The following is an 18,218-nucleotide window of genomic DNA, read 5'->3' as shown; positions in this document are numbered from 1 at the left end:
ACATCCTATAACACTAAAAAATACATGTAATGGAGGGGCATTCGGGTTTTTAGATTTGAAGCCCTGGATCATCACTAGTTTGGGTGGCGGATGGCAGAACCATCTAGAAAAAAAGGCAGCAAGGCAGACAAGTGCTGTTTCATATTAACATCTATTCTCAATGAAGAGGTAAAAATCAAAGCCCCTGTGTGTGAGGCAGGGTTAGTGAACTGCCAGTGATTCTCCCAGCAACTGCCACAAAGGAATCTGTGAGTATCAAAGCTGAGGCAGCAAGCTTAGTGTCAGCTCTTGCCTAGGGAGTAGAAGAAAACATCACTTTGTCTCTGCTTTCACTGCTTAAACATACACATCATTCACTAGTAACCATTTACTCTGCTGTCAAAACTGTTTCAAGAGAGTGCTACATTTGATTAATAGTAAAATGCATGCATGCACCAACAACATGAAAAAAAGTCTGCTTCCCCTGAGGTATATTTTGGAGTATTTTTGCATGTACTTCTTAATTTTTCCATCCTATAAATATGCCCGTAATTTTCCAGGAGTACTCTGTTGCTTCTAGTAAAGTCATTTTTATTAGAGCGCCCAGTGCACTCATCCTAATTCTAGTTAATGCTCTCTCTCAGTGAAGCATATTATGGCATCCTCAGCCTCTTGTACTAACAAAAAAGTGACCAGCACAAACATGTGTGCAGTACATGATTCATAGTGCTGCTTTCTGAATTGTCCAGTGGGTAATTGCAGTACAAAAACCAGAGAAACAGATGTAGACCCTAAACCTTGGCTGTAAATTTTTGTTTTATGATTATGGGTTTCAAATGTGCTATGTCACACTGACAAATATACAGTAACACCAAAGGAAATAGATTTCTGACTTGAACTTTTGCTTTTTATTTCACTTGTGGCTAAGAATATGTTTATTGTAAAGTTTCTGCCATTGCATCTGAGAGAAAACAGATCAAAGCAGTGATGTGAAATCACAATTTCTTTGCACGGATAAAGTAGAAGATATTGGAGAGGTGTTACCTACTTGCTCCTCTATGGGAGCTGGGTAGGCATTTAAAATATGTGGCAATACTTAAAATTTCATTACATTTGAATTAGTTATCAGAACAATTATGATTAGTCGTGATCTAAATTAGAAAATACTGACCATTTTATCAGTGTAGCTGATACTCTGCTTAAGAAAAACAAGTATCATGCTACTTTGGAGTGAAATATGACATACATAAATTACTGTATTGTAGAAATAGTATGCGAGCAAATCATTAGGCTATTTGAAGAATTCGCTAATTACATGTGGTTTTAGTAATAAGTATAAGCATTAGCACAACTATTATTCGTAATAAAACATGATGAGTTACCTGGCTCGTTTAGATACAGTGAGAAAAAGCAATCTTTTTCAATTCAGACACAGTTAAGCATGACTTCTTGGCATTTACTTTCAGAAGTTGCCAGTCTACATTTTGAGGTACAACGGGCAGGTTTTATTTTTAAATACGGTATTATAAGACTGCTAATGGAATAAACAGAACTGTATTTCTGTTTGCCTGATTTTGTTTATTTTAACTCACATGGGCAAGATGTTTTTCTTGGCAGAAGCTTAAACTGTTCGTAGAACCTTGGTCCACACAAAATGCTGCTTTTTCCCTAAATTGGAGACTGACAAAACATACTGTGTTTTGTATAATCCTTTCCAGTTATTTTTGTGGCGACACAATGCATGTTCCAGACTCCTTGTGCGTTCTGTGTCATTTGGTTAGAAAATACTGTCTTTTCATTTAGCTTTGCTACTCAAAACAAAATTGTAGCAATGTAGTCAGCTGAGATTTTAACCAAAAAATTAGCCACTTGCCTTTGTAATGCAGCGAACGCTGCTTGCTGTGCCGTGGTTTAAACGAGCCTTCCCTGAAGGATGGCTTTTTTGATAAACGTGCGCTGTGCATAATCTTTGGATTACAGAGTGTCAGGCACTTCTTCAGATGGAGGAGTCTGGGCTGGGGGAGGACACTCCGATGGACTGAGAAAGCCCTTAAAAAGTCCTTCAGAAGACGCTGTTAAACTCCAGCGCTTGTAGCTCTTCTGCTGGGAGGGAAGATGGGGAGAGAGGCTGCCTGCTGCAGGGACAGCCAGAGCTCTCTTGTCGGAGGGGAAGGAAGCTAAGAAAAGCTTTTGTTTTTATATCTTCAAATGGATTTGCTTCCAGATTGCAGCAGGCCTTTTTGCTGGCCGCTGGTTTTCAACGGGGTGTATCAGTTTCAGGGAACGAGTGTGCGTGCTGTGTGTGGGGTTTTATTTTGTGAGTTTTTTTCTTAAGTTCTTGAACCTGTGTGAAAAGTTTTGTTAATACAATCTGCAGGCATTGTCAGAGAGCTTTTGGTTCATCAAAGAACTTTTTGTGGAGAGGGGACACCGCGTCCATTAAAGCGGCTGTGCAGGTCTCACAGTGAGTCTCTCCCCAGCGTTTTATGGTCGCCATTTGTGTGCCAAGTGTGTGTGCAGCGTTCCCTGCTCTGCCTGAGTCCCATTTTGGGTTTTTCAAGAAATAGTCAGTAATCAAGGGTTTCATTTTCCAGTTTCCAAACCCGAGCTAGCTTTGGGGCTGGGAGCGGGCCTCCTCTGTGCCTTGGAAAAAACCTCGCTCCAGGCCGGTGCTCAATCCGCCAGGGCTGAGGCGACTTGGCTCACTTGCTTAAAATGAAAGTGTGCACGTGGCCATTGAGCTCATCCTTTCCAGTGGGGCAGAGGAGTGTTTCCAGGCTGTTACTTTTCATTTTTAATGTGTCTGTAGAAGTAAGGACTAGCGGAGGCCTCGATAGAGTCTCTCTCTGTGATCCAGACTTTGCAGAATGTAGTTATTTACCTAAAAATTTGCTTGGTGCAAATGGTGGGCTAGCATGGTGCTGGCTGCAGCATCTTGGCCACAGAGCTGGGAAGGCCTTGGCACTTACTCCTGCCACGAGTGAGGGCTGCTAGGAGTGCGGTTTCACCAAGACCTCTGTATTTTGGTGGGAGCAGACTTGTGCCTTTAAAATGGCTGTGAGGGGGCAGCCAGAGCTGCCTGCCCTGGGGAGGGGGTAGCCAGGGTCTCCCCTCCTGGCACCCTGGGATGAGTCTTGTTCCTCATGGACCTGCTCATGGCCTTTCTCCGCCCCGAGAAGCTGGGGCTTATTAGCCCTCTGAAAGCTGATACAGCCCCTACGGGGCCACACGAGCAGCCCTGGCCCCTTTCTGCTAATCAGAGACAGCCAGGACCCGGTGGCCCCCAGGCCATGGAGAAGAGGGGTCGTGTGGCTGCCTCCAGCCCTAGGCTGGGTGATGGGGATGGGCCCTCCCAGGCGATGGCGCCTGTGGAATCTGGCCCATCAGAGAGGCCTTGGGATGTTTTAGAAGTGAGAGTAAGGGGTGATGGGGAGAGATGGAGCCTGACGCCACACCCCAGGAGGATTCGGCATGTGAGGTCCCGGCTGGGAGGGGGGCTGGTGCCAACCATCGTCTCTGCTGGTGGCATCAAACAGGGCAGGGTTAGGGTGAGGGGCTGCTCAGCACCCAGCCCTGCCACCCCAGAAGTTGGGGCGAAGCTGGTGTCCACGGCTCTGGTACGGTGGCCGACGTCTGCACCTCGCTTGTGGCCTCTTCAGGGAGGAAAGGAATGGGGGGGGGCACAGATCTTTTAACAAATTGAGCTGGAATTTTAAAATCCTCCGTTCTCCGTAACTGCCAAAAACATCGCTGGTCTCAATTCCCACCCCCTTCCTCCTCCTCCTCGTTGTTCGTTGGGGTTTTTTTTTCACTTTATTATTTCGGATCTTTTTGCGAGTTGGCTCTCCCGCTCCGCACCCGCCGTTGCCGCCCCGCCTCAGCGGCAGCGGGCGCGGCGCCGTTCGTTTGCCCTGCCTGCCTGCCTGTTTGCCTGCCTGCTTTTTTTTTTTGCAGGGCTGCTGGGAGTTGTGAAGGCGTGTGAGAATCCTGGGAGCTGGTGATGTCAGACCGCTTGGGTCATTTGAAGGTTAGCAGCCTGGGAAGGGTTCACGGAAAGTTCACTCGCATATATTAGGCAATTCAATCTTTCATTCCCTGTGACACAAGTAGTAGGAAGTGAGCTGTTCAGAGGCAGAAGGATCTATTCGCGGCCGAGGGGGATCCCGAGTCCCTACCGGAGCCGTTTTATCTCTGGGAGGCGAGAGATCGGCACGGCGTGGGACGCGGCACGCAACCGGCGAGCGCCCCAGGACCGAGACTGACTCTAAAGAAATTTGGGGGGGAAATGGATGGGAGCTAAAACTTGGAATGCGGCTTGAATCCCCCCATCTTGCTGGATTGGCTGGGCAGCCTGGAAAATGGTAAATGATCATTTGGATCAATTACAGGCTTTTAGCTGTGTTGTCTGTCATAATTCATGATTCTGGTCTGGGAAAAAGACCAACAGCCTACGTGCCAAAAAAGGGGCAGAGTTTGATGGAGTTGGGTGTACTTTTATGTGCCATTTTCCTCCACACCTAGAGGAAAGCACTTTTGCAAGCATTCTGTGCAGGGGGAATCATGTTTGACTGTATGGATGTCCTAGCAGTGAGCCCTGCTCAGATGCTGGATTTCTACACTGCGAGTCCGTCTTCCTGCATGCTCCAGGAGAAGGCTCTCAAAGCATGCTTCAGTGGATTGGCACAAACAGAGTGGCAACACCGGCACAGTGCTCAATGTAGGTCCCATCTGTTATTTTTTCCACTTTAAAGTAATTGTTGTTGTTGTTGTTGTTGTTATTATTTGCATGTGTTTAAAAAATAAACGCTTGTAATTAAGCGCAGGGGTAATGAGAGGTGGGGGGAGTTTTTGTGAAAAACGGGGTTTGCAAGCCTTTTTTTCTTCTTTTGGCAAGAAAAGAAAAGGAAAGCAGCACCGGGCTGCTTTCTGCTTATCCCTTCTCATGTAGCATATTGATCCTAACAACAGTTGTGGAGCCAAGCAGGAACACATAAAATTGTAATACAATACAGCAAATACTTGCAAAACTTCAACCAGTGAAGGACGAATTTACATAACATCTCTCTGGTAGTTTTCTTTTTCTTTTGCCTCCTTAATCTAATTTTGTAGCCCGTTTGATAATCTGGATGCATGTTGTCTCGAAGTGTGTTTTAGCAGAGCAGCCAAGCAATTAAAATGCTGCTCTGTACAGTTCTTGCAAAGACGCGGAATTGCAGTGGGTAGGTGCCATTCCAAAAATCAGACAGTAGTTTTAAGTTTCTGAAGAAAAGGCAATATTTCTTTGTACTGACCTTGCTGCCACCTTTCTTCTTCACTTTGTTGCTCTAAGAAGTTGCTGTTTTGCTAGAAAACTACTTACTGTGAACACCCTTTGAGTTTAACCATCAATTATTTCTATACCTTGAGATGCAGGCAGCGTTGCACTGGTAGCAGAGGAGGGAGAGTAAGTGGCAGAACACTTCTGAAAATGTTATGATGTTGTAGGTTCCTTATTTGTTGTTGAAATACACAGACAGTAAACAATGGCAGGATTTTAACACCACGGTTTCAAGTTTGAGAAATGACAAAATGTGCCAGAAAGTGTCACCTTATACTCTGCATAAAAGCTTGCAGGATGCTTCACTGCTCTGACGGTGATTTAGATAAATGACTTGGCTATCTATCAAAACGTTTTTAGCACGCTCTCAGGCACTTCAGTACGCCATTAACCGTAAAGTTCTGTTTGAGATTTTTTTGTTTTGCGGTATGTTAAAAAGTTAGCTAGGCATTAGAATAGTTTGTGTCAAAGGGGTGGAGTGAGGAGTTGAAAAATAAACTTAAACATGCTTGGTGAAATAGTGTGTTTTTCACTCTGCTCAAATGTTTTCAGTCGCCATCTGACGTTTGTGTGGGTTGTTGAGTAATGAAAACAGAATTGTAAAAATCAGTGACTGCTGGCCTACAACACTGCAAATATTTTGATGGTCTTTACAATGAAAATTAGGCTCTGAAGTTCACCATGGGATGTTTATTTTCTCCGCGCTGTTTTCAAAATGCTTCAAACAAGATGAGAAACAAAGCTTTTAGTTCGAAATAATGTTAATAACTAGGGGAGAGCTTCAGTTAAGAGGGAAAAAAAATGAAAACAAAACAGTTGTTTTACTAAAAATGTGTTTTCCTCCTTCCATAGTTTAAACTTTAGTACAACTTAAGCGGTGATATTGCGGAAACTTGGAGTTAAATAAACTTTCCTGGAGTAGGAGGCATATACTGTCATTAAGAGCTTACATTCACAATATATTCTTAACTAACTTCTGGTTTTAAAACGCCCTACTCATTCTCTTGTATGCTGTGAATACCTAGAAGCAAGATTCTTAAAAACAAAATATATGGTGTTTGTTCTTGGGCAAGTTAAACACAGGATTACCCTTATCAGAATGGAATGAGTGGTAAATATGTCATTTGCCTAGGGCCTGTGATAAGAGACAAGTGTTGATAACAGCAAAGTTTAGCTAATCAAAGAAACTCATATTAGCAAGAGTAAATAAAAAGTACAGGAAAATGCATTCAGGAATCCAGTCTCAACTTTTTAACCAATAAGATTAGTCTTTACTGCATGGGAATTTAAAATCGTGCCGAAACCTGAATCAGAATACGGTGACTGTAATTTGAACTGCGAAAGTTAATAGTATAGAAATGTGGAAAAGCAGTTTAGTTAGGGTCCAAATGAAGAATTCTGTTTGATTCCTAGGGCGAGTTTTGGTTTTCATTTCGAAGAACATGTAAGAACTTTATGTGTGGGGGTAAATGTACGTGAATGGATTATAAAATACTAAAATTGACTCAGCATGTAAGATTTTTATCTTGCATCTCTTGAGAATAATGACAAAAACAGAATTTTTGTGGTCCAGAAAGCTTTTAATGGTTTAAATGTTGCTACAGTGCTTATAAATATAAAGATAGGAATGTTTAATTCTAACTCAAATATTTCCTGATTGTCTGTTTTTATGAAGACCTCTGTGATTTAATGGAATGTATTCACAGCTAAATTTTGAAATTATTAGGCTCGTAACAGCTAGGTGTTTTGGTCTAGTTTGTTGTTTTATTTTTGGCTCCGCCATAAAAAACAGTACACCTGCAGCCATTGCTTCAGGCCTTAGAAATATTGCTTAGATAGAGACGTGATTGTGGAGTAAAAGGTAAATGGTTGTTGAGGGACTAATACATGGATAGAGCAGGCTCTGAACAGGCCAGTAACGATCCCAGACAGCACCAGGGTTTCCACTGAAATGCTGGCAAAATTGGCCATTGCAGGGGTTAGGGCAGAACGCTGTAGGTCTCCAACTTCAGCACATCGGTAGCCTGTTAATCCCGTTCTGATTCACTAAGCAAGAGCAGTCCTGCAGCATCACGAATTTTCTAGTCCACGAGGGTCTGCAAAGTAAAAATAGAGGGGTAAGGCGCAACCCAAACATGACCTTAACTTGTGTGGTATTTTTGTCCTCCCCCCTGTGGGAGGAAAAACCTGCTATGGGTTTGCAATCCAAAGGTTAGCGACTGTATACTGCAAGATGCGTTATGGACACACACACAAAAATACCTACCATTGCACTCAGGCATGTTTATGTTTTATGAGATATTGGTTATATTGATGTAGGCTTAAAAAGAAATTATTTATTTGCAAAGAAAATTATAGACTCGGAAATGAGAGTAGAACTGACTGCACTTTTAATCATACGTCATTCTCACTCCTTTTAAGATAAAAATCGGGGCAGCATAATCAAATTAGAAAAGAATAGTTCTTAAGAGAACAAAAGAGTTAAGATTGCAAGAATGAGTAATAGATACTTTTTAAAGAAAGATACAATTTTCTGTTCCCTCGTAATGCAGCGACAACAAATACTGAGAGAAAATTAGTAACTTTTGGTCAAATATGAGCTAACTAAATACTGCGGAAGTGGGAATGGGACAGGGCCTGAGAGAGGAGCTGAAAGAAATTGTGATTTTCTCTTGGACTTGGAAAAGCCTATTAAAAAAGTCTTCATTAGTCTTCGTTAATTAAACAGGCAAAAATACCTAATGAGCATGCCCAAAACAAGAGTAAGTTTGTTTGGCAGTATGTAGTGTTTCAGCTAATTATATCAAGACTACTGCCTACCGCGTTTTGTTAGGTTTAGAAGAATAAGAAATTTGATGAAGGCAAAAATTATGGAGATGGCAGCAAAACATAATAGAGTGTCAAGGCTCCTGTAGTATAGAGCTCTTTTTTTGGTTTGGTTGGAAGTGTTTGCCTGGAGAGGATCTAGCAGGTATTAAGTTTTAGAAAGTTCGTGAAGATGGTACTCTACAAGGCATGCGGTTTCCTTCTGAATTCCAGATTATTGCGGTGTTTGGGTCAGGTTCTCGTTCCCTGCAAGCACTGGAAATACTGGAAACATCTGTGCTCAACAGAAAAAAAAGATCAGTACTTTATTTTCTTTCATCTTTCTCAATTTAAAAACAAACATTTTGAAGTGAAGGACTTGTAATCTGCATTCCCAGGTATCAAATTGCTGCAGGTGTGTTTGCTAGTGCCCAGAAGGCAAGATCTGTTTGAACCAGGTTATTTTCTTTAAAGTCCATTTATAAACTTTACAGCCAAATCGCTAGGACTGATTTACTTAGGGATACAGTCTTTGTTTAGCTTTTTATGCTTGTAGCTTAATGCCCTGAAACATGTGATGAAAAGTGTTTGTTTCTGAGACCCTTCATTTAAAAAAAAATTGCACAGAGATATTTTTCTTTTAAAATAATTTGAAGGAGAGCAACTATTCTCTGCCAAGACTCTTGATACACTTAGCCTGATTCAGCTGCTGGCACTGGAGTCGAATGGACACGCACCGCTGTCAAAAACTCCTGCAGACAAAACTGATGAGGGGCGTCCGCTGGTGAAGTCGGGGTGGGATAAGCTTGGAGGAAAAGCGATGTATCCTTGGGTGACTCCCTGCTTGCCTGATGAGTCTGTGCAGCAGAGGTGCAACTTGTCAGAACAAAGCCAGGCTGGTGCGGGCGCTACCTCCAGGAGGGTTACGACGAAGTTAAGGAGTTGAAAGAGAGAGATAATGTTTCAGACAGCTAAGTTAGTCATCCTCACATCCAGTTAAATCCCCATTTACTGCTGAGCTGTCTTCATTAGCCATGTGTGCGTCACGCCTGCACCGCGGCCCCGCCGAGCTCAGGGGCTTTGCTCGGGGGGTGTGCAGGGAGCGAGGCGCCCCGGTCCGTGGATTATGCTTCCACCTCCCTTAAACACACCCCAAGCGAGTGTTTTTGCTCAGGTCTAATTTATACACCACCCTTTACGCGGCCGATGAACTACAGCAGTGTTACACCGCCAGCATTTAGATTTGGGAGCGGGGTTGTGAAAGGGACATTGTGCTGAGAAAGGGCCGCTGTCTGCCGCGGTCGGCCGCGCCGTGCCCCATCCTATTTGAGACCTCAAAAGCAGAGCACAGCTGCGATGAGTTTCCAGAGCTGTTTGGCCGTGGGGACCGGCGCTGGTATGCGTGCGAGCAAGGGGGGAGCATCCCTCTCCCCCTCGCAGTTTCTGCCTGGGGGGCTGGCAGCAGCCTCTGAGCAGTGAGTTTACAGGGGCGGATGGCTGGGGCCAAATTAGTTGTGGTTTCGGAGGGCTTCTCAGAGCTTCGCTGGGCTGTAGCGCTCAGCCCCATGAGGAAGGATATCAGTTGATGTATAAAATGGCCAAGGAGCTTCAGTAAATAGACTTTACCCTTCAAATCCAGAGGTCCTGGCAGCGGCTGTGCGGGAGGGTGGGGTTGTACTTTTCCCCTTCCTGTACTTGGACACTTTTGATTATCCAGACTTTCTGGGACTGAGCAGGGCTGCCTAATAACAAAGCCTGCATAATATAATTGCCTAAATAGGCCTATTGTCCATTCCAAGTCACTGTGCTGTGAAATCTTTCAACTTTTTGCTGAAAATGTTGCATCTAAAGTTCAGATGGCTTAGTGGCTGCAGCGAGGAGGAGATCCTTTTCCCTCATTTCTCCTTGCTGCGTGGTTGAGAAGCCGATTATATTCCTGCCCCCTATTGTTGTTTACTCCTTTTGGGAAGCAAATATTTTAGGCCCTTCTGGCAGGGTAAACTGCTAAAAGTAATAGGCCTGGAGATACGAAGCTATGATTGATTTTGACCTTTGCTTAAGTGCATGAAGTCTGTCACCATGCAGTGTGACCCATGCCACTTCTTGCTGAAATCCAAACCCTTTCAGATCGAATGGAACCGTGAAAATACAAGCCACAAAATGCTCAAAACTATTCTAAAGTAACAGAATAATCATTTTTTCTGTCCTGCAAGAAAAAAAAACATAGGCGGGAGGGTAGCAAAGCTGGATTTTGTAGCAGGCAAACCAAGAGTAATGTCTTTCGTCTGCTGCTGCCTTTTTATGAGAACCATATTCTAGGTACAAAATAAACTGGCATCATGTGGGAATGATTGTTCTGTGCAGTCTTTTGCTCAGGGTAATCTTAGCGGTTCCTTCTAATTGTAATCAGTAAACAACTTTCATCCAAAAATGTGGATTTTAAACTGTCTTTTTTAAAGTAATCTAACGTCTGGGATTTTATTAATCTGTTGTTGCATGACCAAATGTGTTTCAAAAGTCAAGAATGTCAGAAACAGTAGCCTAAAGTTAGCATCCTAAATCCACATTTCATGGCTTCATTTCCAAATATGCTGAGCATCTAGGAGCTCCCTCAGCACTTTTAAAAACAGGCCACATATTTAAATGACCAAGTACTATTTGGAACCTTCCTTTAATGTTAAAAATTTTTAAATGACCTTCCCCCAGACTATGTGGAAAAACTAATTCAATGACAGAGTTCATAGGATTAACAGTGGAAATGGAGACACCTATAAAATGATGTATAACTTGTTTATAAAAGCATATTACTCTCTTTCTGTAAATTTACAAGTCAAGTTTGCAGAATTCCACATTTAAACCACAAACCGAGTTTTTTTTTCCCCACTGTATTTTGCCTGACTCCAAGATTTCTCTGATTCCCCGTTTGCTTCCTTGTTAAAGTCTGCTCATCAGATATAAATCTGCGACAGTTTCAGACGTGTGGTATAGATTTTAATAGCTAGATTATCTTCTTCATATACTCACTCATCATTAGCAGCTGCTCTGGATTGTTTTCCCAATGGCAATGAATTATTATGATTGTGGTCACTGTTGCATTTTGCTTATTTTTTTGAGAGGGGAGGAGGGGAAAAATCTAGCTTCCTTCATGAAGCTCATTTTAGTAATCTGAATAGGAGCGGGGAACTTGCATCATGTGACGGGGCAGCTCACCAGCATGGGGTCCCTGTGTGAGAACCTCCCTTGTACATGACAATCTGATAAGGATATCATGTGGTTTGGAAACACATTCCCACAATGTGCACTTCTTTGTCCCTTTATTTGGGAGCGGGTAGGAAAAAAACCCTTTTGAACAAACTAAAGCCAGCCCTTATATAACTGATCTCGCTCTCTTTTAGCATCCCGTTTGAGCCTTACAGCTTCTTCAAATAGTTTTGTGAAGAGAGATGGAAATATAATCCAGCAAGTCTGTGTAAAGAATCCTAGACGCAGAGTATATAATATACCTTCTGTTCCCCTTGGACAAGGTGATTTTTCTTTCCCCTGCTTATACCATATATAAACTGAATATTATAAATAAGTTAAATATACACATGCAAGCGACACTTGTATAGGTTTAATAGGTTAAAGCGTGAATGAGTATTTATAAATTCTGAGAGTGTTCTGGATCTTCACCACTAAGGACATGATGTTAAAGTCCACCCATAGTTTGGATGGATTTCCGTTTTATGCACTTTCAGTGACTTACATTTCACCCTCTAAGTGCATCCCCCAAGAAAAAAAGAGCAGAGAAATGTCTTGCAACAATGAGGTTTTTTTAGCACCGCTTAGGTTCTTTTAATGGTTTGGAGGATCTCTTTCCACTGAACCATAATATTTGTCTCTAGGCTCATATTGTATTTTTAGCAAGGATCTTTGAACAATAAAATGACAAATTAAGTATGTTTTTGTCTTCTAGAGCCTAGTGAAGCACTCAAATGCACTCAATCTCCAACCCTTGATTTTAATAAGAGTTTCTGACACAAAGTGGTTGTATGAGTGAGCGTTTAATGTATTTACGTACCGCTACTTTTACAAAATACCAAGAAAAGCTCATGCCGTTGTGCTGGACATTAAGCACAATGAATATCCAGCATTTCTTCTTGGAAAGAGCGAAGGATTATTCTCTTTTTAAAAATGTATAACAGAGGTGTGGAGTGATTAAACGTGTTGCCCATTGTTGCACCAACCAGAGACAACTGCCACAGCTTGATTTAACTCAGGTTTCCTTCAGTGGGTGCTTCAATCCTAGCGAGCCATTTGTAGCATACAAATAGTGGAAGGAATGGCTCAATTTAAAAAAAAAAAGAGGATTTGAGAGATTTTTCTGTCTTATTTGACTGCTTTTTCTTATCTGAATGCAGCTTGTGGTGAGTTCCTCAAATTGCCATTACAGTGGTCTTCTCTGCCAAGCTGGCTGGTGGCACAGCAGCACATCGTATCTGTATCTCTTTTCCTATGAGACTTCCTTGTCACCTTCCAGCCTCAGACCAGAGCTGCTCCTCTGCCAGCTGGTGACCAATACCAAGAGTACTCCGAGGTTCCTGCATGATAAGTGAATGTAACAGCATCTGAGTTGATTTAAATATTTCACTTGTTCAAAAATGCCCTTCTGGGGTAGAGGTGATCAGGCACAGCGCAGCCATACCCTGACTTTCGGGGCTCTCGGAGCCTCCTGCCCCCAGCAGGGGTGTTTAGGGGCTGACCATGGGCAGAGACCAGGCTCCTCTGTCACTCACCTCTTCCCATCTCCCAAGCGCTTATTTTATTCCTCATCTTGCACCCAAAACCCCCCAACAAAGACCAGCGTTGCCTGTCTTTCCAAGACTGAACATTCACTCGCACATGAAGGAGGAGGACTTGGAAAACTGTGTCACAGTGCCATCTGGTGATACCTGCCCAAACCGTACCCTTGGCAAGGGCTGTGGCTGCCGAGCCATTCGATGCTTTCCCCAGGAACCTGGTTCGGGAGCAGGGAAGTGCCTGTGCCCCCCAAAGTTCGACACTCTGGGATCTTTTGTACAACTCTCTGGGTTGCTCTGATCAAAGATCCGATCTGCCCCACAAACCTTCCCTTCCTAGCAGAGTGCTGATCCACCAATCTGCATTTTTGTCTTGGGGCACAAGTCAAAGGAGTGGCTAAAAAAGTCACACATTTGTGAGCTTTTTTTAATTGTTAAGATCAGATCCTGAGGCGGGGATTGGTTGTTTGGTTGGTTTTAAGCAATTGTTCATGCTTCTGCCTCTCAATCTTTGGTCTGAGGTTTTTCTTCCACCCCTCTACCTTCCTCCCATCTTTCAGAGTATTCCTTTGCATTGTTTTCTTGTTTGAGTTTGCTCTTTTTATGTGAGGAAGAAATTGTATTAGTTGCTGGATCAGGGTATATGTCAGATTCTCCTTAGTGGCTGGCTGGAAAGTCTCGGAGACCTGTCCTTTCTTAGAGATCCTCCTGTTTTCACCCCGCACTTTGAACACCAAAATGCAGAACAAATGGCAGATGATCTGTGCCTTTGAGATTTTTGTGCAAAGTGTCCTTGATGAGGAGGGCTAACAGAGTAGTAATACACTTTTCCCAAGTGTTTGTCCTGGTAAACCTCAGCCTTCCCCTCTTGGTTTGGAGAGCACATTCCGGCTGTGTTTTTCTAGTTGTGCACATCATCAGATGCTATGCAGGGGTTAGGTATGCGAACTGCTCGTCTTTCCACGCTTTGCGTGTATTGCCACATTCTCCTCTCTGAGACCACGCCAAGAAGAATCCATTATCTTTCCCAAGTTTTGAAATTAAGCCTTCGGCTGCCTGCAAGCAGTCAGAGCTGACTCACATCCTTTTTTCCTTATCCGTATCCTTTCCTCTCTCTGTGTTTTGGAGAGGTCCTGCAAGAATTCATGGCTGAAGCACGAGCTACGTGTTGGGAAGCACTGCGTGTCTGGATGCGGTTTGGGAAAAAAGCTGTTCCTCTGAAATGGAGTCCGGTCTGAAGGCTGCAGTTGTTCATGGGAGCTGTTTTTGCCTTTACCAAAATGTGCAAGTAGAGCTTAGTTACGGCATGATCCACTGACACTGCCCAGTTGCCGTGGTTGTTCTCCTTTCGCTAACCTTCGTGTCTGTGCAGAGCAAGAAAATACTCCGATGAAAAGAGGTGAGGAAGAAGTGACGCAATTAAATGAGATTAAATCGGAGTATCTGTTTCCCTAGAACATGTGTTTGGCTCTTTACCAACAAGCTTTTCCCCATTTTTCAAATAAATACATATTTTCACATGATAGCTCTATTTGAAATATTAATGCTTCCAGGGCTACATTACCTTTGTTTCTTCATCAAAGTCCATTACTATGAAGAGGCTGCTGTTCCTTGGGCTGTTACAGCTTCAAAAGAATTTTAGGGCCTGGTCTATTGGAAAGCTTGGGGGTATAATTAGTGAAAATGGAAATAGATGCAAGAGAAATTTAGTTCCTGATGTTTTAATTTAGTGTAGCACTGCCATGTGTTGTTGAAGAGGATTCTTAAAGGCAAACATAATTATTTCATTATGGTCTTCAAAATGCTTTCATTGGTCTTAATGACAAGAAGCTGCATAAGAAGTCATACATTTTAATTAGACCTTCTTATATTTACATCAGATAAATAACAAATAATTGATGAAAAACAAGTCTTCTGAATGGATGATTTCACACAGAGCTCTGGTTACAGTTTAATGATAAAACATTTCTCTTATTGCTTTGCATTTTAATTATCTAGAATTATTACTCTAGCAGAGATCTCAAAATACTGTTATTTCCATGCATTTCATTAGATTCTCAACTAATTTGTATGAATCTGAAGCAAAGAGAAAAGGTAGATTTCAATATATATCCCTGGCAGTCAGTTTCTAGCTTTATTAATTTCATTTTGCTTTCATTTCTTACACTTAGATACCTTTTTTTTGGGTGTGCGTGATAGACTGTCCAGTAAAAGCTAGTGGGAAGAGTCAGGCCTTTCCCTGTGTCGTCAGATCCCTACAGAGGAGCAAGTCCTGCCGTTGTCAACAACCCAAAACTCCTTTAGAGGTCGAGGAGTCAGTATGCAATTGTAGGGCTTGTAGTGGGATTTTCTAAGGAAAGATTTGGTGCCTCTTGGCTTTGGCTTAGATGAAAGTTGTATTCCTAAATCTCTTTGATTTACTTTGAAAATCTTACCGATGCCCTCTTATAATTGTGTGTGTGCACTTGCAGATGCATTTAAAATACTATATCTTTTCTTTACCCTCTTGATTAGATACTTTATAATGCCAGGAGAATTTACTTTAGACTTTTGCTTGCAAGAGTCTTTGATGTTTGCAAGCTCTCTGGTCTTTCATTTTTGTAACAAAACATATTTCAGATGATTCATTCCTGAGAGTATCCAGAACGCTAATTGTTGTTATTGATTTTAAATTTTGCAGCCATTACAAGTAACCCAGATGAGTGGCAGATAAAGAGTAATAATCCATGGAGTTCTGGAAGTGTTTTGTGTTTGTCTGTAGTACTTTATGTGATCAATAGTAACTGCCCCATTGAAACTAACTGCTGTATCAAATAACAGTAAATCAAATGAATGTGCTTACAGATTATTTATTGAAAGCTTTAATTGTTCACTGGGGCCCTGCTTATCTCATGAAACAATAGAAGGCAGTGATCAGGCAAACTGGTTTGCAAATGCCGGGGGTGCCGTGGAACAGCGGGGTCTCCCCTGTGCTGGGCGGTGTGACAACTTTCCAAAATGTGGATTACCCACATAAGGGCTTGATCCCAGCATAAATTGGTCAGAGATGGGTGAGTTTTCTCAGAGACCACCTCTTGGGTTCACAGGTTACTCTTCTTTTAGTTGTTATTTTTGTAGCAGTCTCTTTGGATGACAAACGTGTCATCTGGTGGGCTCAAGGGTGGAAAAAGAACTACTAAGATTTCCCAGAATTTCCAGGAGGTCCATGTAATGAGAGACAAAGCAGGGTCAGACGTTAGAAAGGGAAGTAAAGGAAAGCATACTAAACTTTGTGGAAAACTTACCTTGGTATATTACAGTTTTGGGCAATTATATGCTGCTGTACAGTTGTCAGACTTGTGCAAATACTAAGATAATAAAAACATTGATTTCTAGCTAACAACCTCATGCCATTTTATTTTAGTAACTCCTTAAAATGGCTGCTCTGCCTTGTCACAGTCGCTCTGGGAAGTGCTAGTGCCGCAGGTTGGAGGTTTTCTGCGCCTTAAAGTGAAATGAATAGTCTTGTAGGCAGTTTCACTGCTATCCACAGTTTTTTAATAGCCTCAGTGTGTTGTCAATTATACTTTGCTGTGGCTTCAGAATCCTTTCAGTGTCAGCCAAGGCACTAAAGCCGTCCTTCAGCAAATTCGGGAAGATGGCACTTGGATGAATTTACATTTAATAACATATCTTTCTAACCGTGACAACTGGGAAAGCATTTGTAAAAATTAGCTTAATTTCCAGAGAAAATGATGGCCCAAATCTCTCAAACACAGCAGGAGAAGGTTTTTTTCCCCTAACAGATGTGTGTCATGTGAAACATACTTATATGTATATGTGTATATCTACTGGATAATCATAATCTAGACATTTTAAAATTATTAAAGCACAGTAGCCAGAGATCTTCTGGAACTGAATCTCACTTGAAAATGTAACTTCCCTTTTTCAAAGCATAAGCTTTGCCTTACGTTTCTTGCGACATCAGGTGTCAGGACTGAATGTTGCTTGTCCAGCTCTTTGGAAATAAAGTATTTTCTTTTTGCTGTATTCTGTATAGAGTACAATTGACATTCTCCCCTTTTTGTAAGGCTGGGATATTACAGGCAATTGTGAGCAGTGTAGCTGGGCAAAAAAACCCCACCCAGACAACCAAGTCACTGTTGCAGTTAGTTTTAATAACTTAATACGTTGACTAAGAAAGACCAGATGACTAGGAAATACTGCTAGCATGTATGTGTTTGCCTACAGTACAGCATGTGTGTATTCTTTCTATTTTGAGTGAGAATGGTGCTGACAGACAATGTACAGGTAAAATGCTGATGCATTCCTCATTCTGAAGCTTTAATAGGAAAATGCACTGCAGGTAGAGAACAGGAATATTGTGGAAAAGGTGCTCTCCAGTCCTGGTGCTCATCTTGTCTCCAGTCTCTTGTGAATGTCTTATTTTATTGATTTTTAGTCTTGTAGGCAGAGCAGAGGTGTGCTCTGAGCCACAGTCGCGATGTTGCTACCGCGTCGCTCCAGGACACCGAGCTCCTTCCTGCCTTTCAGCTTCTGCTGCACCTACTGTGAAGGGGGCAGAGAGATGTCTGCCAGCTGAACAGCACCAGTGGAAAGCAAATGGCACCTATAAAAAGTTTTAAAAGTAGATATAAAATATTATGTAAACTCAGTGACAAGGACTCTGAATTACAAGGAGAGGAGATCTGGTAGTATCTTAGTTTTTCATGGTACCTTACCCACTGTGTTATGATCTTTTGTCTGTCTGGCAGGTATTCAATTCAGAAGTACTGAAATTTCACTCAAACAAGCATTATGACTTGATAAACTGTGCATTTTATTTGCCCTCTCAAAAGATACTGGTGATGCTAAGTTCTTAAATATTCCATAAACTTGAATTTCTTACATCAGCATCAGAAATGTTGAGGAGAGCTGCACTTAGTAATGCACTGACCTTGTCTGACATGCTGTGGGGATAGAGGAGGACAGAGCTCGTCCCTGTTTTGGTCTCAGTTTTCACAAATGTATGTGTGCTAGAGGATGTCAGAAAGGCTTAGTTTTGTTCTGACTGCCCTTCTAGTTGCAGATAAGCTCAAGTGATGAAAGCCATTTTTTTCCTGTTATTATGTCATGTCTAAATGGAAAATAATGTATTATTTTAATTATACCTAAACTGTTGCAGTAGTGTGGGTGCAATTAGGCTAGCGTAGAGTAGTCTTATGTATTCTTAACACTCACTAGTGAAGTAAGCTATGTGGATGTAAAATGTACAGATGGGCACGGGCTGCTCTGCCGGAGGGTTGGTAACCTCTGGGGAAAGAGGGCTGGGAGGTGGGTGGCTGCCTCTGGGGTTTACG

At 42.3% G+C, this 18,218-nt stretch overlaps 1 protein-coding gene across 1 annotated transcript in view; it reads left to right on the top strand.

Moving 5' to 3' along the window:
- Positions 1 to 4,088: 4,088 nt before the first annotated feature.
- The window catches only part of LOC104536271 (retinoic acid receptor beta), a gene marked incomplete at its 3' end in the record, with an annotated part of 69,254 nt that continues 55,124 nt past the window's right edge, over positions 4,089 to 18,218 (top strand). The window contains exon 1 of the mRNA XM_010178837.1: positions 4,089 to 4,696. Coding sequence (XP_010177139.1) covers positions 4,540 to 4,696 — 157 coding nt within the window. The remainder of the gene's footprint in view (positions 4,697 to 18,218) is intronic.

Source organism: Mesitornis unicolor, unplaced genomic scaffold (genome assembly GCF_000695765.1).
Source record: "Mesitornis unicolor isolate BGI_N332 unplaced genomic scaffold, ASM69576v1 scaffold46830, whole genome shotgun sequence".
Classification (NCBI taxonomy): Eukaryota; Metazoa; Chordata; class Aves; order Mesitornithiformes; family Mesitornithidae; genus Mesitornis; species Mesitornis unicolor.
The sequence above is the reverse complement of the archived record's forward strand: the minus strand, read 5'-3'. Positions and strand labels throughout refer to the sequence as shown.